This window comes from Podarcis filfolensis (genome assembly GCF_964270895.1).
Source record: "Podarcis filfolensis genome assembly, chromosome: 1".
Classification (NCBI taxonomy): domain Eukaryota; kingdom Metazoa; phylum Chordata; class Lepidosauria; order Squamata; family Lacertidae; genus Podarcis; species Podarcis filfolensis.
The window spans coordinates 123,657,109-123,684,965 of record NC_139604.1 but is presented as its reverse complement, the minus strand read 5'-3'; the positions used below and the strand labels follow the sequence as shown (position 1 = coordinate 123,684,965).

Below are 27,857 nucleotides of genomic sequence, written 5' to 3'. Positions count from 1 at the left end.
CTTCCGGGTCATGTGGCCAGCATGACTAAGCCGCTTCTGGCGAACCAGAGCAGCGCACGGAAACGCCGTTTACCTTCCCGCCGGAGCGGTACCTATTTATCTACTTGCACTTTGATGTGCTTTCGAACTGGTAGGTTGGCAGGAGCAGGGACTGAGCAACGGGAGCTCACCCCTTCATGGGGATTCGAACCGCAGATCTTCTGATCAGCAAGTCCTAAGCTCTGTGGTTTAACCCACAGAGCCACCCGTGTCCCCTCTCATCGAGAGAGCACACAAATAAGGGCCTTAGATGATATTGCAGGGTCTGGGTCACTTCTTATAAGGAGAAGAAATCCTTGAGGTATTGCAGTCCTGAGCTGTTCAGAGCTTAATAGGTCAAAGCCAGCACTTTGAATTGGGCCCAGAAACTAATTGGCAGTAAGTGTAGTCAGGTCAGGATTGGTGTAAGATGCTGGTGAGTTTTACCCTGGTGAGCAACCTAGCCACCCAATTATGCACCAACTGAAGTTTCTGAACAATCTTCTGAGGCAGCTCCACATATAATATGTTGCAGTCATCTAGCCTAGAGGTTACCAGAGCAGAGACAACAGATGTTAGGCCCTCCTTGTCCAGATAGGGGCGTCACTGGACCACCAGTCAAAGCTGATGGAAGGCACTCTGTGGTACAAAGGCTACCTGAGCCTCAAGAAGCAACAATGAATCCAAGAGTGTTGAAGCTATGCTTAATTTACATAAAATATTATTTTTAATTGCATTGTCTATAAGTTGTTGTAAAAGAAAGCTTTAGGCATATAGCCATTACTTCTCCATAGGGTGTATTAGTCAGCTCGGGACTCCTCTCCTGACTTGTCACGAGTTAAACCTTAAGACAGTGGGAAGAGATGTAATCTGAGTGCCTTGCCAGTGTTTGTAAATGTAAATGAGGTTGCTTGCAACACAGAGCTGTACACAGTCAGTTGTACATGTTGTTGTTGTTGTTTAGTCATTTAGTCGTGTCCGACTCTTCGTGACCCCATGGACCAGAGCTTGCCAGGCACTCCTGTCTTCCACTGCCTCCCGCAGTTTGGTCAAACTCATGCTGGTAGCTTCGAGAACACTGTCCAAACATCTCGTCCCCTGTTGTCCCCTTCTCCTAGTGCCCTCCATCTTTCCCAACATCAGGGTCTTTTCCAGGGAGTCTTCTCTTATCATGAGGTGGCCAAAGTATTGGAGCCTCAGCTTCAGGACCTGTCCTTCCAGTGAGCACTCAGGGCTGATTTCCTTCAGAATGGATAGATTTGATCTTCTTGCAGTCCATGGGACTCTCAAGAATCTCCTCCAGCACCATAATTCAAAAGCATCAATTCTTTGGTGTTCAGCCTTCTTTATGGCCCAGCTCTCACTTCCATACATCACTACTGGGAAAACCATAGCTTTAACTTTATGGACCCTTGCTGGCAAGGTGATGTCTCTGCAGAGACATCAAAAGCAGTTGTACATAGTCAGGAGAAAAAGAGACAGTACTGTCGTACCTTGGATCCTGAATGCCTTTGTACTTGGACATTTTGGTTCCCGAACGCCGCAAACCCAGAAGTGAGTGTTGCAGTTTCCGAATGTTCTTTGGAACCTGAACATCCAATGGGGTTCCTGCGGCTTCTTATTTGTTGCAGGAGCTTTCTGCAGCCAATCAGAAGCTGTGCTTTGGTTTCCGAACATTTTGGAAGTCAAACGGACTTCCGGAATGGATTCCGTTCGACTTCCGAGGTACCACTGTATGTGATTTCCAGCAGAGAAGCTACATTTTGGTAAAGATGTTTAGTACCTCACCCTGGTATCAGTTTGTAAAACTGAAACCAATTGCTTTTCTCTTCTTCTTTTTGTGTGTGTGTGTGTGCAATGTATCAAATTATCCCTAGCCAAAATTGAGCCCCCCTGGGAAGAAAAAATAGTCCTGCAAGAGGAGAATAGATGGGTGTAGGAATGATTAAGCCCAGAAATGCTAGCTTGGCTCCCACAACCGTGGATGCCCTGGGCCATGGGTACCATGCAGCATGCATGGCCCTGGCACCAAAATTTGTGCATGCCCAACCCCTTCATGGGGAATTTTGTGGGTGTCTGGGCACACAGGGCTCCAGGGAGTTGGCTCCTATTATTAAACCTCTTCTCTTTCCACCCACCATCCTCCCTTTTCCTGTCTTCTTCCGTTCCGCCCCCTCAGCCGTCTCCATCATTAGCTCAGCAGCTGTGGGATTCAGACTGTGAGTTTGCTGCGTTAACATGCAGCTTGTCCCTGATGACAATCAGCAGATGTGCCACTAAACGGAACAGTCTGTTGTGAAAGGGGAAATTCCAACACGTGTGTTGGGATCTGTTCTCAGATAAACATTCTCCTGTCTCTGTTGAAGCCTCGTGATGAGACAGAACACACACACACACACAAGCGCAAGAAGAGCCATGACAGGTGAAACAAGGAAATGGAACTTTCTGAAAACATTACAGGGAGCAGATAATAATGTCATAGTATTTATAGCTGCAAATGGAAAGCATTCTGAGAGTTTATAGGGGTGAGACGGCTCTTTGGTGCTGTAGGGAAGCTGAAATGTTCTTTTTCATTGGAACATCTTGCACAAACACCCACAGGTCTTTGCAAAGCATCATTTTTAGAAAAAAAAATCCCAATTGCGTCCATCATATCAAAGTGTTTAGATACGTGCCATGTAGGATAGGACTGGCTGCAAGTTCATGGGGGTCCAGGAGTATCAAGCTGTAAAAAGTGCCCCCTGCCCTCACTGTAACCGATTGAAAAAGTGGCCATTTGTAACCCACTTTGACCTATTCTCTCCCTCCCTCTGTGCTCCCAGCACAATTTTTATAGCATTCTCTTGCCTATGCAAACCTCCCCCCCATGCTAAAATACCAACAGCAGCTGCAATTGGAAATGCAGGAAAACATGAATTGAAAATTTTGCAAGGATATTGGCATTCAGAGAACTGAGAACCCCCTCCCTTTCCCCTCCAAAGAGATTACATGATTTAATTCCTCAGATCCTAGATTATGCATTTGTGGTAGTTATCTTAAAGCTCTATTTCAGGATTTTAAAACATAATCATACCCGGCGACTGGAAAGATAGGAGTTTTATTGAATGTCTTGAACAGAGAATACTTTGGGTAAATGTTCATTTCATCTCAAAGATGAATGGCAATATTGATGGGTTTGCTCTTGTTGCAGAAATATAGCCCATTGCAAGAAAACAAGGACTTTAGAACCAGTCCTCCGTATTATTTCCCAAAAGAAAATGTAACACAATAAAATGCTAGGATGTGGGTGGGAGTGAGAGGAATAAGCTTTCCTTTTTTTTTTTAAAGCAACTCTTATTACATTGTGGATCTATCATCCAACAGTGTTTTGGAATGGCATTTGTTGATAAAAAATAAAAAAAAACCGCACACAAGTTGAGATTTAGGAAGAAATGTACTGCAAATGGAAAAATGTCTTTGGTGCCAGAAAGCTTTCATTTCCCAATCCGTAGCTGAGCCTTATTGATGGCGTGTGCGTTGACGCACAGCAAAATCACATTTGTCAGAGACCGTTTGCGCTGAAGCACACAAGTGGAGGAGCTGGCAGCCAAAAAATGAGGATCCCTCACCCTGTTCCCTGCTCCCCTCCCTGTCTTACCAAAACATTTCAGGTGTGAGTTTTCCATTTTGGACTTAGGGCTCCAGATAACTCTATAGCAGCTGGTGTAAATGATAGAAAGCAGAATGTGGGTTGAAAAGCTGCAGTCCTAAGCGTGATGACTGCTGCTGGGAACTACTGAACTCAGTTCTGTTGCTACATACGAAGCTGCCTTACTGAGTCAGTCCCGTTAGTATTGTGTACACCAGGGGTCAGCAACTTGCAGCCCATGGACCGGATGTGGCCAACGAAGACCGTTTTACCGGCCCTCGAGCTGCCCCTGAGCTGAGCCACCTGCTCAGCGTGTCCCCTGCGTGCTGTGCTAAATCGGTGCAACGCTGCGCAGGGACTTGCCGAGTCCGGAAATTGCATCTGCGCACGCACAGATACTGGAAAATCGCTTCTGCACATGCCCAGATGCCAAAAATCGCTTCTGCACAGGTGCAATTTCTGGCTTCTGGGCATGCGCAGAAGTGATTTCCACTGACACGGACATTCACAGACGCAATTTCCGGTGTTGTGCTGCGCTGGTTTGGCCTATGAATGATCTCTGTGGGAGTGATTCGGCTCATGGCCCGTAAACCTTGCCGACCCCTGGTCTACACTGACTGGCAGTAGTTTCCAGGGTCCCAGGCAGGAGGCATTCCCAGCCTTCCTGGAGATTCTGGGGATTGAGCCTACGACCATCTGCATGCAAGTCAGATGCTCTGTCACTGAGCTGTGGCCCTTTCCAGTCGTACTGTTGAGGTGTGCTGTAGTGCTTAGCTTACTGCATGCTTGTGAAACATGGACCACTTATAAACGCCGTCTCCAACCCCTCGAAAGATTCCATCAACAGTATCTCCAAAAATTATTACACATCACTTGGGAAGACAGGCAAACTAATGCCAGCGTAACGGAAGAAACAAAGATCACCAGCGTCGAAGCGATGATTCTTCAACATCAACTTTGTTGGACATGTTGTGCGGATGCCTGATTTTCATCTTCCAAAGCAACTACTCTATTCCCAACTTAAAAACGGAAAGCATAATGCTGGTGGTCAACAAAAGAGGTTTAAAGACTCTCTCAAGGCAAACCTAAAAAAATGAAGTATAAACACCGACAACTGGTCTGTGAGCGCTCCAATTGGAGAACAGCCTTAAAGTCCAAGTGTCATGGACTTTAAAGATGCTCAAACTCAAGACGAAAAGGAGAAACGAGCTAAGAATAAGGCACGTTTGGCAAACCCTCAGCATGATCAACTCCCACCTGGAAACCCATGTCCCCACTGTGGAAGGACATGTGGATCCAGAATTGGCTTCCACAGTCACTTACGGACCCACTGTTAAAACCGAGTTTATGGAAGACAATCTTACTTGGCTACGAGTGATTGCCAAAAAGAAAGAGAGTGCTTCACATCATCTCTATCAGGCAAATTGTTGACACCAAGGTCCCTTCCCAAGGCTATGGTTCCATGGCTTACAGAAGCACACTCCTGCAGATTCTGTCTCTGTGCATTTCACTCTTAACTCTGGCAGCATAAACAGAAGAATATGAAACCAGGTCAATATTTGTGAAATTAGAGCAGGCTTTTTGGGTTTGTGTGGCCTACACACAAGCCAATGGAGCCTTGATGTGCATCTGCCTTCTCAGAGTGCTCTTCTTCTCAACCTCTATTTATACCTTGTCCAATCCAGCAACTGATTTCTTATCATTAGTTTCTATGCCAGTCAACCATGCCTCTGGAAGTCTCCAGAGGGTCTTCAACATGGCTCCAGGTACAATGAAAAGGCCCGAGTGACAGTTCTGGGGTAAACAGAGGGTTGGAGCTTGCAAATAAAACCTCAAAGGGAGAGGGTATGAGAGAGAGACCAGCTTTGAGCTGTTAGTGTCGTATATCAAGCATACCATGAACACGTCCAATAATTTCTTCTGGTTCCTGGAAACGAACTCTTCTCCCTACTTTTTGCTTCTGACTGAGAGCTTTGTTCACGGACGATCTTTTCCTCAATATGGAAGGAGGGCTTTTGGTGTAGTGAGTCTAAAAAGAAAAACAATATCTATATCTATCTATGCACACAGACGACGATCAGAGCTCAACATATCAGGTGTTCTCCGAAAAATGTATTCTGAGAGATTGCAGCTCGGCTCAAACACAAGAAGCTGCCTTATACAGCGTCAGAGCATCGGCCCACCCAGCTCACTATTGTTTACACTGACTGGCAGCAGCTGTCCATGGTCTTGGTTAGGGAACATTTCCAGCCCTACCTAGAGATGCCAGGGATTTAACCTGGGACCTTTTCATACCTGCTAACTGTCCCGTTTTAAGTGGGACATCCCGGAATCAGAGAAGTCAATCTTGGCTTCTGCTGCATCCTGGAACATCCTGTTGTTCGGTCCAAAAGATGCTTATTCTGGCGCGAGTCAGCAGGGTCAGGCCAGACCACCAGACCAGAAGGCACTCTGGCACAATCCTGATGATGTGAGCCAGATCGCTTTCTAGACCCTTCTGACTCACGGCAGAGTGACTAACCAGAAGGTGCTCTGGCACTCTATTTTTTTAAAAAATGAATATTTATTAGATTTCCCAATTTTATATAAACACAAAAAGAAAAAGAAAAAGAAAAATATTAAAAACTATTCAGTTTCAATAACAGTTTTTCAATCACATGTTTCTTTGACTTCCTCATACCTCCCCTTCTTGTTCTCTAGTTCACCTTATTAATTCAGCAAATCCTTATCTCTTAACATTCCTTTTAAAATAAAACCTTATTTTCCATTCAACTTTTTTAAATTTAATAACATAAACCATTATAATCCCCATTATCTTTATCATATCAGCTAGTCCCCACCAAAGTTCAAACCAACATCTTTTCAAAGTTCATTAATTTTATAATATTTCTGTAGATAATCCTTGAATTTCTTCCAATCTTCTTCTGCTGCCTTTTCTCCCTGGTCGCGGATTCTGCCGGTCATTTCTGCCAGTCCCATACAGTCGATCAACTTCATCTGCCATTCTTCCAGAGGTGCTCTGGCACTCTAACCGGAAGAGTCTGCGACCAGAAGGAGTAGGAGTATCAGGAAGAATGGAAGAAATTTAATGATTATTTAGTTAAATTTGTTAAGTTAAACTAACTGGAAATAGCTTGCAGATACTTAATGGGCTTAGGATTTTATTTATGTTAAGTGATGAATTAATATGTTTAATTCTATAAGGTGAAGATTTAAGGATGTTAATGTTTAAGTTAAATTTCATAAAAAATGGGATTTGGAAAAGCGTTAAAAGGACATGCAATGAAATTCAACCAAGGGGAAGCGAGGAAGTCACTTAACAAAGTTAATAACTGTAATTTTTAATAAGGCTATGTTTTATGTTTGTTTTGTTTGTTTGTCTTGTGTGTTTGTTTGTTTGTTTATAATATTGTGAAAACCAATAAAAAAAAATTTGGGGAAAAAAATAAGGTGCTCTGGCACAACTTTGCTGACGTCCCTGTTTGGCGGACAAAAATGTTGGAGAGTATGCATTTTGCATGCAAAACAAGTGTTCTCCACCCGAGTGTGGGCCCTTACTTTGCTTTCAACAGTGCGTTCTCTCTCTCTCTCTCTCTCTTATAGAATGGTTGCCCTCATTCCTTTGTCCTCATTTTTCTCTAGGAATTAAAATAGCCCAGGGCTGCCATACTTCTGGATTTCAAAGGCGGAATTGGCGTCCGGGGGAATTTCCGAAAGGTGGTGCCTTGCCCTGGAACTTAGACAAGTCAAATCGTGGGTTGCTTTTTTTTTGCATTTTCATAAAAGCTCAACAACTTTCGGAGTGCCCTGGTTTTTACTTTTTGGAAAAAAGCAACCCGAAAACAGCCAGAAAACAACTTAGCTGGGAAGGGATTGTATATCTCTCCCATGCCAATATCGTTAAGGCCACATTTTATCTGTTTTACAAATTAGGTCCATTATTACAGTAATAAAGTGGGATTTGAACATTAGGATTTCCTACAGATATTTCAGTAAAACTATTGATGGAATTTTAGTTGGGAAGAGACATGATTTACTGTTGCACAGGATTTGCTTTAAAAGTCTTTGGTAAAACTCTGGGGATCTGCCGTCATTAAACATACATCTTTCAGTCAAGATGGCTCGGTGATGATTGCTGAAATATGTTTTTTTATTATTATTGTTCCTGCCACGTCAATAGCACATGCAAGCGCAGATTCTTTTGTTTTCCTAGGGCTATTTGTGGACCCCCTTGCCTTTGTGTTCTTCCTAAGACCAGGAGGAAAGCCCTATAAAAGCCTTTCAGATATGAAGCCTCTTTATTGCCGGGTGAGATGGAGACGTCTAATGCTGCTTTCGATTACCATAAAACTGCCAAGTTATGAATGCCTCAGGAATAGCTACACGGACAAAGTTGTTACTGGGTCACTATAAGCTGCACAACAATGGAAGCTTTGTCTGTAATTTTGGAAGTTCTGTAAGGCTGTTTGTAGGCCGCAGCCCCTTTGCAACAAAAAATAATATATTTTAAGGCCTAGGCCTAAGTGCCATTTCCTCAGTGTTTCTAGAATGCATACCCTGCAAGTGTCCCAGAAAAACTGTGATATCCCTTTTTTTATCGTGAGAGAACAGCGGCCATTTTGGTTGATGTGATCTCGTGTGATTTCATGGCATGATTCTCCCACACACAAAGGAGGTTTTTTTGGGGGGGAGGGGCACAACGTGAAATCTCACGAAATTGCAACAACCAAAATGGCTGCCGTGCTCTTGCAATTTTTAAAAATTGGAAAGATGGCATCTGGGAAGATGGCGTCCCAGATTTTGGCTTCAAAGTGTTGGAGGGTATGAGAATGTTATTGAAATTTCACATGTCTTCCCAACAGCATTTGGTCCCAGGGCAAATTACAACAGTTTAAAACTAAAAATTAAAAACAATGCAAAACTAGTCCATGGTTTGTTACCATTACATATTAGCACTTTGGACTCAGCTACATTAGTCAAAAAAAGTGTTTTGGATGCGTTATGAACATGCAACACCAGATGGCAGTGGAGAGTAAAAAAAAAATCTATGCGATTTTACATAGTGGTTTTGTTCTTTTCTTATAGTGATTTAATAATTTCTGACTCATTTATAGCATGTGTTTTTTCTGTGTGTAGATCCACTCCTGCATTTAAAAAACAGTTTGTGTAACTTGGAAATTCAAATAAGAGGTTCTCTAAGTCCCTAACTCTAGAGCCCCACATCACTGCAACTGAGCCAATTCCTGCCCACCGACATAGTGATAGCAGCACAGGTCCATCTCTTGCCACCAGAGAATGCTCAGTGCTTCTGTGGGCTGTGAACACACTGGTAGCAACAGCTTAGAGAGATATTCCGAGAATCCACCTTACCTTTCCTTCACAGTGCATTGGAGAATCTGCAGGAACGCCTTCATGCTGCAAAAAATGGACATTGGCAGAACTTCCGAAAGTCTTGGGAACTTTGCTGGTTCATGGCTTCTGCAAGGATCGCATAACTCAGTTAGCACAGATTGGCCAAGTCACTAGCGGGAGCCTCTTCTGCATAAGACCCACCTAAATGGAATGATACGATACAATAATCTTTATTGTCATTGTCCCATACAGAACAACAAAATTGAAAAAATCTACATCAGACATTCAAAAACCAACAAGCCTGCTATCCCAGCTATCCCAGCCTGGTTAACCCCCTAAAAACTCTGATAGGTAAAGGTAAAGGGACCCCTGACCATTAGGTCCAGTTGTGGCTGACTCTGGGGTTGCAGCGCTCATCTCGCTTTATTGGCCGAGGGAGCCGGTGTACAGCTTCCAGGTCATGTGGCTAGCATGACTAAGCCGCTTCTGGCAATCCAGAGCAGCGCACGGAAACGCCGTTTACCTTCCCGCCAGAGCGGTACCTATTTATCTACTTGCACGTTGACGTGCTTTGGAACTGCTAGGTTGGCAGGAGCAGGGACCGAGCAATGGGAGCTCACCCCGTCGTGGGGATTCGAACTGCCGACCTTCTGATCGGCAAGTCATAGGCTCTGTGGTTTAACCCTAAGCGCTACCAGGGTCCCACAAAAACTCTGATACCCCATAATTAAATGCAATATACTCCCACAGAGACTACCTTACACTGTGTTTAAAACCAAAATCACATTTGGATAAAAACTGTTTCTCAGGCAGCTAGTCCTAGTCTTTATAACCCTGTACCTTCTTCCAGAAGGCAGAAGCTGAAAGAGATCATTTCCGGGGTGCGCACTATCCTGCAGCTTTCTTATGACACCTGGAAGCATAGATTGGGAGCTGCACAGTTGTTGAACATTTGCAGAATGAGATGCTTTGGGTGGGTTGTGCACACAAGGTGTTCAGGGTAAGCCCTGTAGCTCAGTGGCAGAGCACATGCACTGCATCTGAATGGTCCCAGGTTCAGTCTCCAGCATCTCAAGATATGACTTGGAAAGACTTCCCATGAACCCCCTGCTAATTAGTATAGACAATACTGAGTGAGATAGACCAAGATGGACTCTCTATAAGGCAGTTTTCTAGGTTCTTAGTCAGAACTGGCTTTATGTGGGATTTGGTATATAAATTTTCCCTTGGCTTTTTTGCTGGCCCATGTAGGACCAGCATGGATAGCTGGCTTGGGTGAATATCTGATGTTTCCTCCCTTTATTGTCTTGATCTATGGGCTACTACTAAAATGAGGCTGCATTTTAAGCCATATTTTAATTAACTGTTTTTTGCTAATAATTATTAGCAAATAACTGTTTTTTGCAACTGTTTTTTGCTAATAAAGCAACTGTTTTTTGCTAATAAATTATTAATTATAATAATTTTTTATTTATATCCTGCCCTCCCCAGCCGAAGCAGGGCTCAGAGTGGCTAAGAACAGTAAAAGTAACACAATTTACATAAAATCACAATTATTTAATTAAAATACATTCTAAAATCAATTCATTCTAAAATCAATTGTTGCCGCCCCCCCCCCCCCAATTACGTTTCATTGTAATTTATATTTGGTGTTAGCCACCCTGAGCCCGGCCCTGGCAGGGGAGGGTGGGGTATAAATAAAAAATTATTATTATTATTATTATTAGGTCCTTGGCAAGGTGGTCTCTGTTGGGCCCTCTCCTACATCAGCTTGGTGGTGGCAGCAGGATGATGCCACAGGACATCGCTCCATCAGGGGCATTCTGGGAAATTAAAAATGGTGGCTTGCAGAATTAGCCATTCAGCACCGTTGGTGTACGTGTCACAGGGCAGGCATTGGTATGGCCTGGCCCTGTTATTGTTATATCCCACCTTTCCTTCAAGGAGTTGAGGGTGGTGTTCATGGTTCTTCCCCTCCCCTTGTGATCCTCACCACAACCTTCTCAGGTAGGGTTCTTCTGCATATAGACTCTATATGCCAACAATACTGAACTAGATAGACCAATGATCCTATGCTCATAAATCCTAGTTCAGCCCTTTAACCACTGCAACCATGGGCTATCTAAAACTGCTGGGTACCAGGCCTGCCCAAAGTGCGATTACATGTGATTACAGAGTTTGCAGCAGTTACCTGGGCACTTATGTCCTTCCTGCAAAAACATGCAGCTTCTTCACAGCCACTGCCCCATGGTCACGGAGATGCCCTCAAGCAGACCTGAAGGGGGAGTAAGCCATGACAATCAAAAACATTGATGATGGGAATGAAAACCATTAGAGCTCAGCTCCTGGCCCAAGACATTTTGCTGCCATTGGCCAAGACAATGATGGTTTCTCTACAACCAATGTAGGAAAGCTGATCAGCCTGGCAGCTGAATCTTACTTTGATGTGGACAACAGAACCAAAGAAGCCCGGCAGAGTCTGCTGGACCAAAGGACCATCTAGTCCAAGAAAGTGCTGGGTGAGGCTTTCTTCATATTTCATGTTTAGAGAGGCACAGAAAAGACTACGAAGAGGGTTACCAGTTTGATACGTAGGGGAAAATTTGTAGGGTAGGTGCCTGGTTTCGACATCATGTGGAATGGGGCTCCTGATCAGATGGTATCTGCATCTTGCTCTCTCCTGCAGAATGCACCGATCCGTTGGGTATATAAGGGCAAGATGATATTTTCAATATGAGCTGTATATATGTATGTTGAGTGTTTAAATGAATAGTACGTGAACAGGCACTTACAATGTTCTGCAAACTGCTTTGCAGGTTGTCGAGTGAGCGAGAGATCTTCTTGATCACTGCCAACTCTTCTAAAGAGGGATGTGATTCAACAGAAGCTCACAGTTCCTCTCTTGGCCTTTCCAAGGAAGGAAATGGGAAGTCTAACAGTAGACATTGTTTGTGTATGTGTGTGGATAGATAGATGATAGATGATAGATAGATGATAGATAGATAGATAGATAGATAGATAGATAGAACATATAGATGATAGATAGATAGATAGATAGACAGACAGATGATAGCTAGCTAGCTAGATAGATGATAGATAGATGATAGATAGATAGATAGATAGATAGATAGATAGATAGAGATATATACAGAGTATGAACACAGGAAAACAGCATAAGCAATATGAACTCTTCTTCCCCCCATTTCCTTCTGCAGGAATAAATACTTGAGACAAGCAAAGTACTTTGTAAATGATGCCTTTGTACGGGTTCATGCAGCCTGGTTCAATTATTCCAAAACCCAGCAATTTTCTCATATCATTGAATCTGGTTTTATTGCAAATAGGGTCATAGAAATAGTCATTCCCAGTGATAATGGACTTAGTTTATCTTAACTATTAACACTTCCAGAGGCTGTGTGCTCCGGCACAGATACAACATTTATGTATATATATGCGTGCGGTTGTGCATATATTAATAATGAAGTAACCTTATCTCGTACAATCTGAAAACAAAATCGTGTAATGGCAGGCAGCAAAGTGTGCTGGTGTAACTGGAAGCGGGTGTATCAGGCTCCCCAAACGGGCTGATAATGAATTAATCAGGAGGGATGCTTCCACTGTTCCTCTGGCTTCCCGCTCGTCAACCAATCCTCTGTTCAACGTTCCAGCTCTAATGTTCTGGACGCATTTGGTAAATAATAGGGTATAGCCTCCTTTCGCAGCAAGAGCGAAGGATGGGGTTCCCCTTTGTCAGGTGCAATTATCCAGAGCCGTGTAAAACAACCACAAACATCATGTCCCATTGCAAACTGATTAAGAACCTAAGAACATAAGAAGGGCCGGCTGGGTCAGGCCAATGGCCCATTTGGTGCAGCATCCTGTTCTCAAAGGGGCTGAACAGTTGCCTGTGGGAAACCAGCAAGCAGGTTTTGAACACAAGAGCCCTCTCTCCTCCTGTGGTTTCCAGCAACTAATATTCAGAAGCATTGCTGCCTCCAACCATGGAAGCACAGCACAGCCATCATGGCTAAAGGCAAAGGTAAAGGGACCCCTGACCATTAGGTCCAGTCATGGCCGACTCTGGGGTTGTGGCACTCATCTCGCTTTATTGGCCGAGGGAGCCGGCGTACAGCTTCTGGGTCATGTGGCCAGCATGACTAAGCCGCTTCAGGAGAACCAGAGCAGCACACAGAAACGCCGTTTACCTTCCCGCCGGAGTGGTACCTATTTATCTACTTGCACTTTGATGTGCTTTCGAACTGCTAGGTTGGCAGGAGCTGGGACTGAACAACGGGAGCTCATCCCGTCGCGGGGATTCGAACTGCCGACCTTCTGATTGGCAAGCCCTAGGCTCTGTGGCCACAGCGCCACCTGCATCCCATCATGGCTAGGATCAATCAATAGCCCTCTCCTCCATAAATTTGCCTAATCCTCTTTTAAAGCCACCCAGGTTGGTAGCCATTACTGTCTCCTGTGGCAGGGAGTTCCATAGTTTAACGTTGTATTGTGTGAAGAAGCACTGGCAGAGGAACTGGGATGCGGAGGGAGCGCACCACCCCTGGCACCACTATTCTGGTAGGGTGCCATCGCGGTGGCCCCCCCGGACATGCGCTACCCCCGCGTGCACTGGGTGCCATGCCCCCCAGGGGGTGTGTCACACCCCCAGAACGCACACAACGCCCCTGCGGGTAGCGTGCCATGCCCACAGATGCATGCCATGACCTGGGATGCCGGCCATGCCCCCGCCTGCTCTCCGCCCCCGGTAGCAGAGCATGCAGTTTCGCCACTGTGAAGAAGTACTTTCTTTTATCTGTCCACAAGTTCTAGTGTTGTGAGAGAGGGAGAAATAATAATAATAATAATAATAATTTATTATTTGTACCCCGCCCATCTGGCTGGGTTTCCCCAGCCACTCTGGGCGGCTTCCACGGAGACCAAAAATACACTAAAATGTCACACATTAAAAACTTCCCTGAACAGGGCTGCCTAAAGATGTCTTCTGAATGTCAGGTAGTTGTTTTTCTCTTTGACATCTGATGGGAGGGCGTTCCACAGGGCGGGCGCCACTACCGAGAAGGCCCTCTGCCTGGTTCCCTGTAGCTTTGCTTCTCGCAATGAGGGAACCACCAGAAGGCCCTCGGCGCTGGACCTCAGCGTCCGGGCAGAACGCTGGGGGTGGAGACACTCCTTCAGAAAGACTTTTCTCTGTCCACTTTTCCCATGCCACATATAATTTTATAGATTTCTACAATGTCACCTCTTCTATGCCTTTTCTCTGAACTGAAAAATCCCAAATATTGCAACCTTCCTTCATAGGGGAGTTACTACATCCCCTTGATCATTTCGGTTGCCATAATAATAATAATAATAATAATAATAATAATAATAATAATAAGATGCTGCTGATCTGACTGGGTAGCCCCAGCCGCTCTGGGTGACTTCCAGTAAATTACGAAACCACAGTTAAACATCAAACATTAAAAATGTTCCTATACAGCAGGGGTCAGCAAACTTTTTCAGCAGGGGGCCGGTCCACTGTCCCTCAAACCTTGTGGGGGCCGGGACTATATTTTGAAAAAAATAACAATGAATTCCTATGCCCCACAAGTAACCCAGAGATGCATTTTAAATAAAAGCACACATTCTACTCATGTAAAAACACCAGGCAGCTCCCACAAATAACCCAGAGATGCATTTTGAATAAAGGGACACATTCTACTCATGTAAAAACACGCTGATTCCTGGACCATCCACAGGCCTGATTTAGAAGGTGATTGGGCTGGATCCGGCCCCCGGGCCTTAGTTTGCCTACCCATGCTATACAGGGCTGCCTTCGGATGTCTTATCTACTTGACATCTGATGGGAGGGCCTTCCGCAGCGGGGGACACTACCGAGAAGGCCCTCTGCCTTGGTTCCCTGCAACCTCACTTCTTGTAGTGAGGGAACCACCAGAAGGCCCTCAAAGCTGGACCTCAGTGTCTGGGCTGGATGATGGGGGTGGAGACGCTCCTCCAAGTATATAGGGCTGAGGCCATTTAGGGCTTTAAAGGTCAGCACCAGCACTTTGAATTGTGCTTGGAAACATACTGGCAGCCAATGTAGATATTTTCCAACTCATTAATATCCTATTTGAAGTGAGCTGGACAGAACTGTACACAATATTAGCAGGCTGCTACAAAGTTAGTGGTTTGGGCTGTGTGGGAATATCTCTCCAAAGGCAGATATGCAATCAGTTGAACACCCATGGAAGCTGATACACCACCACTAGAACCACCACCGCTGCTGCTTTTCATGCAAGGTGATATATTCTTAAGGCTATGTGAGTGATCTATTCAACTGTACCACATTTCCTTCACAATATGGGGTCCTTCTTAAAAAGCGCCGGGGGGAAATGGGGTTGCATCCAATGCCGTGAAGTTGCCGTGAATCGCCCTGATATCTGACAATGAAGGGTGGTATACAAATTTAATAAATAATAATAATAAATAATAGTGCAAAGTGAAAGTCACTAAGCGGGACACTTGTTGCACCGACAGGAAGTTGTTGCAGAAGGGAATTTACAAGTACAGTGGTACCTCGGGTTACATACGCTTCAGGTTACAGACTCCGCTAACCCAGAAATAGTACCTCGGGTTATGAACTTTGCTTCAGGATGAGAACAGAAATCGCGCGGCGGCGGCGCAGCAGGAGGCCCCATTAGCTAAAGTGGTGCTTCAGGTTAAGAACAGTTTCAGGTTAAGAACGGACCTCCGGAACAAATTAAGTACTTAACCTGAGGTACCACTGTAAGGCAGTTTCTTATTTTGCCAAAAGACAAAATGACACACAGACACACACACTGACTGAGGTTTGTACCTGTTCCTTGCAGGGCAAGGTGTATTCTCAAGTCTCCGGCAGGTGCATCAAACTTGGGAGTCCCGGCTCCCAAACCTTCACAGGAACCACCGCTGTTCTCCTTTCCCCTTCTGCAAATTCCTTTAAAGCTGTCAAAGATGTAATCAGACGAGGTGATCAAACCCAGTCCTCTCGAGACCTGGAAACAAGATCCAGAGAGGAGCCGTTCAGCTGCAGACCAGCCAGGGCTGAAAACACTAAAGTTTCCATTGAAATTAAATGAAGGGACTTGAATTGCTCAGGAAGGGAGAAGGCGAAGCTTCAGCGAAGACTGGCAGGCCAAAAGCGGTGGGCCCCTTCTCAGACCAATGAGGGATCTATGCAGCTCATAATGGAATCCGAAAGCAGAACCAAACACTTTGCTGTTGAAGCGGACTTTGCCAACAGAGCGTTTAGCTGTGCGATTTTCCTAGATTTTGTTTTTACTCCTATGGCTGAGTAGTTTTATTGCTGGATCAAATTAAAAGAAGAGGAGGAGGAGGAGGAGGAAGGGCATAAAGTCACAGAGAAATTGATTCTTCTTTTGCTTCATGATGTCTGCAAACACGAAAGCCACAGAAAGCTGCGGTGTGGATTTTGCATGAAAAAATGTTGCGTCCTTTTTACTTTCTGCAGGGAAAGGAGGGCTTAGGATATGAGATCTTAAGGACCTAGAAGAGACTGTACTTTCCTCAGCTGCATTGGTGTGAGCTAGATGGAGTCCTCTTTAATGGCTTGGGCACAAAGAATAGATGCCATTTGGTATTGCAAGGGGTTGGACTAGATGACTCTCATGGTCCCTTCCAACTCTACAATTCTACAATTCTATGTTGGGCAATAAAGAGTTCTGTTCAGGCATTCACAGGGCATGTGGAAGAATCAAGTGTGGAGCAGGCATGGCATGTACAGTAGGGTTACCAGACGTCCCCAGTTCCCGGGGACAGTCCCCGGATAGGCAAAACTGGCCCCCTACAAAATCCGTCCCTGGAATGTCCCCAGATTTGCAAATCTGTCCCCAGGAAACATGGCAGTGGCAGCCTCAGCAGCCCGGAGCCAGCCTGGTAGCGCAGTTTGCTCTGGCTGGCTTCAGGAGCTGCTTGCTGCTCACTGCCGTGGCACCCGCCATTTTTCCTGCGCCATGGCAGCGAGCAGCTCTTGAAGCCAGCCAGAGCCAACTGCGCCACCAGGCTGGCCTCTCCTGGGCAACGGCTGCCCACCTGTGACTCCCGAGCCTCCCCTGATCTGTCAAAACAAAGGGGGTAGGGGGAAGGAGATCGAGGAAGGCTCGGGAGTCACGGGCATGGGGTGCGCTGTTGCCCAGTCTCTGCGCATTTATGTTTCACAGGGTGCGAAAGAAGGGCTTTGCAGGGCCCAGGGTCTTTTGCCTCACCATCCCCACTACTGACTCCCTGTTGCTACTCAACTTCTTAAAAAAACAAGGTTTCAGATTCATTGAAAAAAATCTGGTAACCATAATGTCCAGCCCTGCCCCAACTCATAGCTGGCCCAAGACTTTTTGCTGCCTGAGGCAAAGGACAAGATGGCTCCCCTTCCCATGTTCAGAAAGTTAATGGACTGAGAGCTGTCTCAAACACTGGCAATAAACTAGCAGCATCTTCCTGCACACCCAAGGGCTGCTGGCTAGCTTATGTCACTCTCCAACAGAGGGCAATTTCCAAGAGGTGCCATGACCCCAGAGGTGGTTGTCTCCCTCTACCCAATGGTTGCGCCGGACCTGCCCACTCCAATATCCCTGTTCCCACCACAGTGATTCCCCCCCTGTTATGTACTGAGTTGAATAGGATCCAAACTGCAGCAGTCTGATTGGTCCTAGAACAATAGGATCCAAAAGGCAGCAGTCTGATTGGTCCTAGAACAATAGGATTCAGAATGCAGCAGTCTGATTGGTCCTAGAACAATGCAGCAATATGATTGGTTGGCAGGAACCACCCAATCATGCTCCAGATAGAAGTGAATCCACAACCTGATTGGCTTACAGTAGAATTCCGGAATTAGCCAATCATGTGCAGCCCATTGTGTAAATAATGTATATAAAGCAGATACCTTGAGGGGACTTCCATTCATTCCTCCTCACCACTATGAGCTGAATAAAGAGCATGAAATCACTTTGCGACTCTGAGTATATTTCACTGGCGACGAAGGTGGGATCCCACTGAGCTGACTGCCACACACAGCACCGCAGCACCGCCACCTGCCGCACCGCTGCCTCGCACCGTGTATCCAGGCTTCAGCTCCGGGACACAAGGAACTCAGAATGGCAACCGACAGCAGCTTCTCGCCGTTCAACCCAGCATCTGGAGACTGGGAAGCGTACGCCTCCCGTTTCACCTTCCTCCTAGAAGCCAAAGGGGTCACCGATGAAGAAGACGCCAAGAAGAGGGCAATATTCTTCAGCATCTGCGGAGAGGAGACGTTTGAAATCGCCCGGGCTCTCCTTGCACCCGAAGACGTCGCTACTGTTCCATACAAAACAATAATGGAACAGCTGAAGGGGCACTTTTCGCCACAGCCCTCTGTGGTGGCTCGTCGAAATGCCTTCTATGCAAAGCGGCAAGCCCCTGGGGAAACCATAACTGGGTTTGTGACCTCTCTCCGCCAAGCTGCCCGGTTCTGCAACTTCTCAGAATTGGAGAACATGCTTCGTGACCGCCTCGTCGGTGGCCTGAAGGATGAGAAGCTGCAACGACGCCTCTACGCTAAGAAGGACCTAACGTTCCAGGTCGCTCTGGAGGAGGCCCTGGCAACGGAAGCTGCCGAGAGGTCGACGCAAGAGGCACGGCCGAGCCAGCCGTCCCAACCGAGGGTCCACCACGAAGACCTCACCGACGACTCAGGATCCAACAGGGAGGAGGTGCACCGAGTACAGCAGCGCACTCAAGCAGCCCACATACCACAGCTGCCTCGACGAGAAGCAGGGAACTGCGCAAGCTGTGGAGACAGTCACGAGAGGAGGACCTGCCGTTTCCGCAACGCAGAGTGCAGGCAGTGCAGAAAATTGGGACACATCGCCCGGGTGTGTCGAGCTCGGCCCACCCGACGCCAGGCATCAGATGACCAATCCAAGAGCCCCAGGTCCCGGGGCCCAACACACCAAGGCAACTCGACGGAGCTCACGGACTTCCAGGTATACCAGTTGCCCCACCCCAACGTAGAGAAAATTTATGTAGAGGTACAGATAGAGGGGGCCCCATGCCGCATGGAGCTTGACACGGGTTCAACTCTATCCATAATCTCGGCAAGGACCTTAAGGAAACTGTGTCCTACTGGGGGTCCCAAACTCAGGCCGGCCCCATTCACCCTCCGGGACTTCCAGAAACGTAAGGTCCCCACAATGGGGGTGGGGACCTTCAGGGTGCAATACCGAGGGCGGACGCGGCAACTGGACTTGCTTGTGGTCAAGGGCCCCTACATTAGCTTACTGGGATTGGCATGGTTTGGACCACTGGGGCTAGCCGTCACCGGGGTGAACCACACTACCTTACAAGTGGACGTGGACGCCATATGCAAGGAATTTCCGGGGGTTTTTGATGGGAAATTGGGACAGTATACGGGCCCCCCCATTGCTCTACAGCTTGACCCCGCAGTACGACCAGTCAGGCTCAAGGCCCGCCGGGTCCCGTTCGCCCTGAAACCCCGTATAGACGAGGAATTGGACCGACTCGTGGAGCAAGGAGTGCTGGAGCCGGTGCCTAATGCCCCCTGGGAAACCCCAATCGTCACACCCGTCAAGCCGAATGGTTCGGTCCGCATCTGCGCAGACTACAAATGTACCATAAACAAGGCCCTCACGGCCCATGCATACCCAGTGCCAGTGGTCAGCCATGTCCTTGCCACCCTGGCTGGGTCGAAAATTTTTGGCAAGCTGGACTTGGCCCAAGCATATCAACAACTGCCAGTAGATGAGGCCACAGCAGAGGCACAGACGATTGTGACGCACAGAGGAGCGTTCAGGGTAAAGCGGCTGCAATTCGGTGTCAGCGTGGCACCAGGCATATTCCAGAATCTAATGGACTCTCTCCTTAAAGGGATTCCTGGCGTCACCCCCTTCTTCGATGATGTGTTGATTGCCGGGCCCACACCAGAGGAGTTTGAGGACCGCCTCCGCACCGTTCTGCACCGTTTCCAGACAGCGGGTCTCAAGGTGAAGCGGGAAAAATGTCTACTAGGAGTGCCTCAGGTGGACTTTCTGGGATTTATGGTGGACGCAGAAGGGGTCCACCCGACTGGGGACAAGGTACGGGCCATTTGTGATGCCCCAGCGCCCAAGAACAAGACTGAACTTCAGGCCTTCTTGGGACTATTGAACTTTTACCATTCCTTCCTTCCCCACAAGGCGGCGGTAGCGGAGCCCCTACACAGACTCCTGGACAAGCGGGCCCCTTGGGTGTGGGGCCAGCGCCAGGAGGCCGCATTCCAGGCAGTCAAGGACTTGCTTGTCTCAAACTCGGTCTTGGCACACTTCGACGAGAGGCTGCCGGTGGTGCTAGCATGCGACGCCTCACCCTATGGCATTGGCGCTGTCCTGGGACACCAACTCCCGGATGGAAGAGAGGTACCGGTGGCATACTTTTCCCAGACACTCAACGCAACCGAGCGGAACTACTCGCAAATCGACAAGGAGGGTCTGGCAATCGTGAAGGGAGTAAAAAAATTCCATGATTTCTTGTACGGGCGGCCCTTCACCGTGGTGACTGACCACAAGCCCTTGCTTGGCTTGTTTGCCTCCGAAAAGCAGACCCCCCAAGTGCTGTCTCCTCGTGTCCTCAGGTGGTCAATTTTCCTTGCCAGCTACCAGTATGCACTGATTCACCGCCCTGGGAAGGCGATGGGCCATGCGGACGCCCTCAGCAGGCTACCACTACCGGAAACAGGCCCCGACCCAGCACCTGCACAAGAGGTTATGAGCCTGGAGCTGCTTCCCGACCGCCCCATTCAGGCACAAGAAGTTGCACACCATTCCAAGAAAGATAGGGTCATCTCCCGGGTCCTGGACTGGGTGTGGAGGGGATGGCCCAGCAGCAGCCCCGGGCCAGAATTCGCCGGCTACACAACCCGCAAACATGAGCTGTCGGCCCACAAGGGGTGCCTGTTATGGGGAAGCAGGGTCGTTGTTCCCCAGCCCCTCCGCAAAAGGGTCCTCACAGCCCTACACGAGACACACCCAGGGGTAGTAAGAATGAAGGCCCTTGCCAGGAGTTATGTGTGGTGGCCGGGGATCGACGGAGAGATAGAGGCCTGGGTCAAACACTGCCAGGCCTGCCAAGAATCCCGCCCAGATCCCCCAAGGGCCCCAGTCCAGTCCTGGGAGTCCGCCCGAGCACCATGGTCACGCCTGCATGTGGACTTCGCTGGCCCCTTTCAGGGGAAAACATTCTTCATAGTGGTGGACTCCTACACCAAATGGCTGGAAGTCGCACTGGTACCGTCCACTTCTACGTCCGCAGCCATCCGGGTACTACGCAGGCTGTTTGCAACCCACGGGCTCCCTGACACTCTCGTCTCAGACAACAGGACTGCATTTACGTCAGGAGAATTCCAAACCTTCACAGCGCAGAACGCCATCCGCCACATCCGTTCGGCGCCATTCCACCCTGCCACCAATGGCCAAGCAGAACGCATGGTGCGGACCACCAAGGACACCCTTCGCCGCATGACGCAAGGGGATTGGGAGTACCGCCTTGCCACATTCCTCCTAGCACAACACAGCACCCCCAGCTCAACGACTGGCCGGAGCCCCGCTGAACTACTAATGGGTCGGCGCCTTGCAATCAGATTGGACCGCCTTCACCCCGATAGAGCTCAGGATGAGGTAGTGGTGGGGGAAGGCAGGAACCCCCGGACCTTCGAGGCCCAGGACCCAGTGTACGCAAAGAATTTTGGGGCAGGCCCAGCATGGGTACCCGCCACAGTCACCAGGGTCACTGGTCCCGTGTCGTACGAGGTGCTAACGGATGGGGGGCAATGCTGGCGCCGCCACTGCGACCAGATACGGCGACGATTCCCGGGAGAAAACCAGGAAAGGTCAGAGGAGTCCCAAGGGAACAGAGGGGCAGTGAAGCCCATAGAGCAGGAGGGGCCAGCAGGAGAGGCAGAATCAGTAAATACAGAGAGGACCCGCGAGGCTGAAAGGACACCGGAACCAGAACCACGACTGAGCGAACCGGTTGCACCAGACCAAACAGGCCCATCACAGCCAGCATCCTTGGAACATGAGCCAGAACCTGAACCCCGGACCAGGGAACACCCCAGGCCGCAACGCACACGTAGGCCACCGGCGTACCTCAAGGACTATGAATGCGACCTCCCGGGCAGGACTGGAACTTAGAGGGGAGGGGTGTTATGTACTGAGTTGAATAGGATCCAAACTGCAGCAGTCTGATTGGTCCTAGAACAATAGGATCCAAAAGGCAGCAGTCTGATTGGTCCTAGAACAATAGGATTCAGAATGCAGCAGTCTGATTGGTCCTAGAACAATGCAGCAATATGATTGGTTGGCAGGAACCACCCAATCATGCTCCAGATAGAAGTGAATCCACAACCTGATTGGCTTACAGTAGAATTCCGGAATTAGCCAATCATGTGCAGCCCATTGTGTAAATAATGTATATAAAGCAGATACCTTGAGGGGACTTCCATTCATTCCTCCTCACCACTATGAGCTGAATAAAGAGCATGAAATCACTTTGCGACTCTGAGTATATTTCACCCCCCCTCCACTTGGATGGCTTGAAAAGAGGATTAAACAAGTTCAGGGAGGTAAAGAGTGTGTTCTGCCTCCACAGTCGGATGCAGCAATGCTTCTGAATACCAGTTGCTAGAGACCCCAGGAGGGGAGAGGGCTGCTCTTTGGCATGGCATTTGAAAGCTTCCTCCATTCCTAGGATGGAGGCTGAAATCAGCTTTCGGCCTGGGCGGATGTACACAGCAAAAGAGACTGCATTTGGCCAGGGGAAGAAATTTCAATTTGGCCAGGGAAATAAATTTCAGGTTCTGCATCTAGTTGTCAAGAAGCAGCTGTTTCAGGAACTGCAGGCCTGCTACTTCTCTGCTCAGCCTGTACCTTTTGGTGACGGAGAAGGCAGTTGCTCTGATCTGCTGGCACCACCAAAGTAGGTCTTTGGGACGGAAGCCCAGGGCCCTGCTCAGCCACAGGAACAGGAGAAGCCCAGATGCAGCAGCTCTGGCTTACAATATTTTTAAGTATGTGAAGCAATATCATCTAAAAAAAGGGACTCCACCATAAGACCATTAAGCCCAGAGTCTAAAATTACAACTGGATGTGCGGGATATCTTTCCATCAATAGTCTAGTTTCCACACACATTCACCTCTGCCCTCTAGCCTCCATCCTGGTGACAGCAGGCTGATTGGCGCTGTGGTCTAAACCACGGAGTCTCTTGGGCTTGCCGACTGGAATGTCAGCGGTTTGAATCCCCACAATGGAGTGAGCTCCCGTAGTTCTGTCCTAGCTTCTGCCAACCTAGCAGTTCGAAAGCACGCCAGTGCAAGTAGATAAATAGGTACTGCTACAGCGGGAAAGTAAACAGTGTTTCCATGCGCTCTGGTTTCCGTCACGGTGTTCCGTTGCACCAGAAGCGGTTTTGTCATGCTGGCCACATGGCCCAGAAAGCTGTCTGTGGACAAACGCTGGCTCCCTCGGCCTGAAAGCAAGATGAGTGCCGCAACCCCATAGTCACCTTTGACTGGACTTAACTGTCCAGAGGTCCTTTACCTTTTTTTCCCTTGGCAGAAGTAGCTGGACCACAACTATCTTGCCCCTGGAGCATCTCCAGCTGGTCCAGTGATGGACTGCCCAGGTGTGTGCAGGGCTGCAAGGATGAACCTTGGAGGAGATTGTGACCTTGCAGAAAAATAATGCCCAAGGTTGCAACACTGCAACCTTCTTGCACAAGACGCTGCCTTGACTCCTGACTCCATCTCCCGCATCACTTGGTACTGGGCCAAGAACTCTAACCCCTCTCTCCTTAAGACCAACATTCAACTTGGATTGAAAGAGGGTTTTTTTCTTTTTCTTTTGCCACCAACACACTAAATCAACATAATATTTTGTTTTCAACTCTGCTCAGGGAAGGGCTGCAGCCCAGCAGCAAAGGATCTGTGTTTCATGCAGAAGGTCTCACTTTTAATTCCCAGCATCTCCAGGTAAGTCTGGAAGAGGCAACCTGCCTGAAACCCTGGAGAGCCATTGCCAGTTAGCACACACGATATTGAGCTCGATGGACCAATGATCTGACCCAGGATAAGAAGAAGAAGAGTTTGGATTTGATATCCCGCTTTATCACTACCCAAAGGAGTCTCAAAGCGGCTAACATTCTCCTTTCCCTTCCTCCCCCACAACAAACACTCTGTGAGGTGAGTGAGGCTGAGAGACTTCAGAGAAGTGTGACTGGCCCAAGGTCACCCAGCAACTGCATGTGGAGGAGCAGAGACTCGAACCCGGTTCCCCAGATTACAAGTCTACCACTCTTAACCACTACACCATGCTGGCTCTAAGAATAAGGTTGCTTCCTATGTTCCTAGATCCTAATGACAAATTCAGAACCAATCTCATCAAAAGAAGAACACCCTCGGTGCATATCTCTAGCATACTTTGTTTTTTTTTTTAAGGTTCAGCACAGAAGAAACATAAGGAGAGGAGTCAGATTATTGTACGTTTCTCGAAAGTCACTTACTTTCCAGAGCTTCCATGGATGATGGCGCTGCTTGCCAGGAACTCCATCTGCAAGTGAGCTACATACAGAGTTTTTCCGCCTGTGTATATTGGAGCAGCATGTTTAACACTCCTGTCATTTGTCCGAAGATCAAGTGAGGGGAAACGTCAGTGCCAAGAAGCAGCAGCAGCAGCAGCAGAACAGCTACAGCCTGTGGAATAAATACAGGCTCCTCTTGGCCTATGAAAGCTTTCGTTTGTATCTCTTCGTTTGTATCTCTGTCTCCATTTCCTCCTGTTGCTCTTGAAAACTGAAATAGGCTCTTGCTTTTGAATGTGCAGCCTTTGCGCCTCAGAAAAGGTTTCCTTGTATGTGTTTGCACAGTCAAAAAGTCAGCTCTCAGTCAGCTTTAAGGATGCTTTTTCTTCTGGGTCATAAACAAACTAAAAAGGCATCAAGCTGAAAGCAAGGGTTGGACTGATATTCAGAAAAAATGTGGTTTCCCCAAATTATTACAAAAACACATATAAATTGAGGACACTTCCAGACTGGCTGTGTACACAGTACAAATTTAATGCATGCACACACACAAGAATTCTGGGAACTGATGTGATGCACAAATAACGTTTGTGAGTTTACAGGAAGCTTTGTGAAGAAATAATATTAGAAACACTGTAAAAAAGGGAACAAGGGAATAGGTTTATTTAAAACAAAAGACAATGTTAAATTTAGAATTGCGGATAGAAGATTAGAAAACGGAAGATTCGCGGATGAGCTGAAGGAAGTCAAAATTATGTATCTGTGACAATACTGAAAATGTATGTTTAAATCTTGTATTGGAAACTGAATAAAAATAATTAAAAGAATTCTGGGAACTGTAGTTTGTTAAGGGTGGTTGGAATTTTAGCTCTGTGAGGGGTAAACTACATTTCCCAGGATTCTTTGGGGTGGGGAATGTGCTTTACATGTACGGCGTGTTTGCAACCTAAGTCATTGTTTTGCAGGTAGGAGTCAATCTCAAACTGACAAAGTCACATGGCGAAATTAAAAGTGCTTTTTGGCACTATTGCAGCCCACATCAAGAAAGGAGAGAGAAAAAGAGTTTCTGCGGTAAGGAAAGTGATGGGGAAACACACTAAAGAGCATGGGGTAGTGACTGAAACAACATTGTAGAAACCCCCACCCTTCAAACAAATCAGAATGGATACTTAATAAACAGCTGGTGTCGTGTAAACTCTCTGCAAGCCAATCAGGATGAGTGCTTGATAAATAACCAGCCTGGAAGCGATTTTGCTTCCCAGCCCCCAAAAGCTAGGGGCGAACACTATGTACAGTCTTTGAAAGAACCAGAGTTGTTGTCTCAGCTTCTACAGTGCTCTGGCATGTTTATGAACATTCCAGCTGCTCAGCTTTTTTGTTTAAAAAGTCTACAGATGAGGCTTAGGAATAAATGGAGATCAGGGCTAATTCCCTAAAAGGAAAACCACTGCTGGGCTCCTGGGGAAAACAGCACCATGATTTATCTAAAGTTAAGCACTTCTTTCTAAGCTGCAGTGAACCAGGCTAGAACGACAGAAGGATGAATGCTGCAACCAGAATGGCCCCACAGACTGGGCACTCAGCAGTATATAATACAGTAGTATTTCTTAAAATAAATTAGAAATACCACATTGTTTTTTTTTTTTCAGGTTAGACATATATTACAGCAGGGTGGGAAACTGCACGTTTGCTACATCTTTGTAACAAAGAGTTGATCTGCCAATGGACTTGGTGCCTGAATCAAGCTTCCCATGGAACAGACGATTGAGGTGGTAGAAGAGTTTGTCTACCTGTGGTCCACCAAAACCAGCAACTTCTCCATTGGCGCTGAACTGGACAAGCAAATTGGCAAGTCAGCTACAGCAATGGCTCACTTCTCTGAAAGGGTGTGGGAGAATGTGATGCTCACATCTAATACCAAGATGAAGACCCACCAGGATTGCGTGTTGATCACGCCGCTGAGTGGTGGGCAACTTGCCGTCAGGAGCAATGCCTCAACGCCTTCCACATGCACTGCACCAGGAAGATTTTGGGCATCACGTGGCAAGACAGAGTTTCAAAGATGTGCTCTCCCAAACCCACATTCCCAGCATGTTTGCAATCCTGTCTCAGCAACATCTACGCTAGGTTGGCCATGTCCACAGAATGGAAGATGACAGGATCCCCAAAGGATGTGCTCAGTGGCTAGGTAAAGGTAAAGGGACCCCTGACCATTAGGTCCAGTCGTGAACGACTCTGGGGTTGCGGCACTCATCTCGCTTTACTGGCCGAGGGAGCCGGCGTACAGCTTCCGGGTCATGTGGCCAGCATGACTAAGCCGCTTCTGGCGAACCAGAGCAGCGCACGGAAACGTCGTTTACCTTCCCGCCGGAGCAGTACCTATTTATCTACTTGCACTTTGACGTGCTTTTGAACTGCTAGGTTGGCAGGAGCGGGGACCGAGCAACGGGAGCTCACCCCGTCACGGGGATTCGAACTGCCGACCTTCTGATCAGCAAGTCCTAGGCTCTGTGGTTTAACCCACAGCGCCACCTGCGTCCCCTGCTCAATGGCTACCACTCTCAAATTTCCCGGTTCCAGCCTATTTTTTGTTGGTGGGCAAGTGAGATGGCAACATTGGTTCTGAACATAACAAGAGTCTGCTGGATCAGGCCAATGGTCCACCCGGTCCACCATTCTCTTCTTGCAGTGGCCAACCAGATCATGCAAATGGGAAACCCACAAGCATGTTTAGGAAGCCTCCCATCCACTCTTGAACTTCTGGTCAGGCGTCTCTGCACATCACAGCTCCTCCATCTCATGCGCAAGTTTTGCAAATGGATGTTCCGGTGCTTATTTGGAAGACAGTCCCATCCAATCAACCTTTTGACATCTGAAGCAGGTGCTGATGGGTAATCAGCAGTCTTCAGCTCGCTTGGCATGTTCCCAGGGCAGTGGGCACCTGCTGATTTCGTCAGAAGTACACCAGTCCTGGTGGCAATTTGCCCACGTTTTTTCTCAGTTAATAAACACGAAGCAGCAGGGGGCCATGGGGCTGCGAGCAGAGATAGTGGTGTGCTTCACGTAGGGGGTCCGTTCCTATTGTTCATTGGGCGAAAGGGAAGCTCAAATTCTATCAGACCCAGGCAGAAATGGCTACATTGCAAACTTTATTTTTTTAAAAAAAACAGATTCCATGCAGGTCTTCTCTGTGTAGTGTAAATTGTACTGTGCTGCTGTTTGTTGATATGGAGCATATGATGAGTAATGTGGGAA

The 27,857-nt window shown here is 47.5% G+C and overlaps 1 protein-coding gene across 8 annotated transcripts in view; it reads right to left on the bottom strand.

The window, feature by feature from the left end:
- The window catches only part of LOC310766026 (nutritionally-regulated adipose and cardiac enriched protein homolog), a 42,447-nt gene extending 17,741 nt beyond the window's left edge, over positions 1-24,706 (bottom strand). For 2 of the 8 annotated variants that reach the window (XM_083621780.1, XM_083621787.1), the window contains exons 1-4: positions 15,855-16,268; positions 11,190-11,273; positions 9,017-9,199; positions 5,543-5,675 (exon numbers count right to left, since the gene is read on the bottom strand). In XM_083621780.1, the coding sequence (XP_083477906.1) occupies positions 5,543-5,675; positions 9,017-9,034 (151 nt within the window). In that variant the 5' untranslated portion in view covers positions 9,035-9,199; positions 11,190-11,273; positions 15,855-16,268. Of the gene's footprint in view, positions 1-5,542; positions 5,676-9,016; positions 9,200-11,189; positions 11,274-11,578; positions 11,690-15,854; positions 16,269-24,584 lie in introns of those variants that run through there. The other 6 variants (XM_083621781.1, XM_083621784.1, XM_083621782.1 and 3 more) reach the window with 6 other exon arrangements.
- Positions 24,707-27,857: the final 3,151 nt, after the last annotated feature.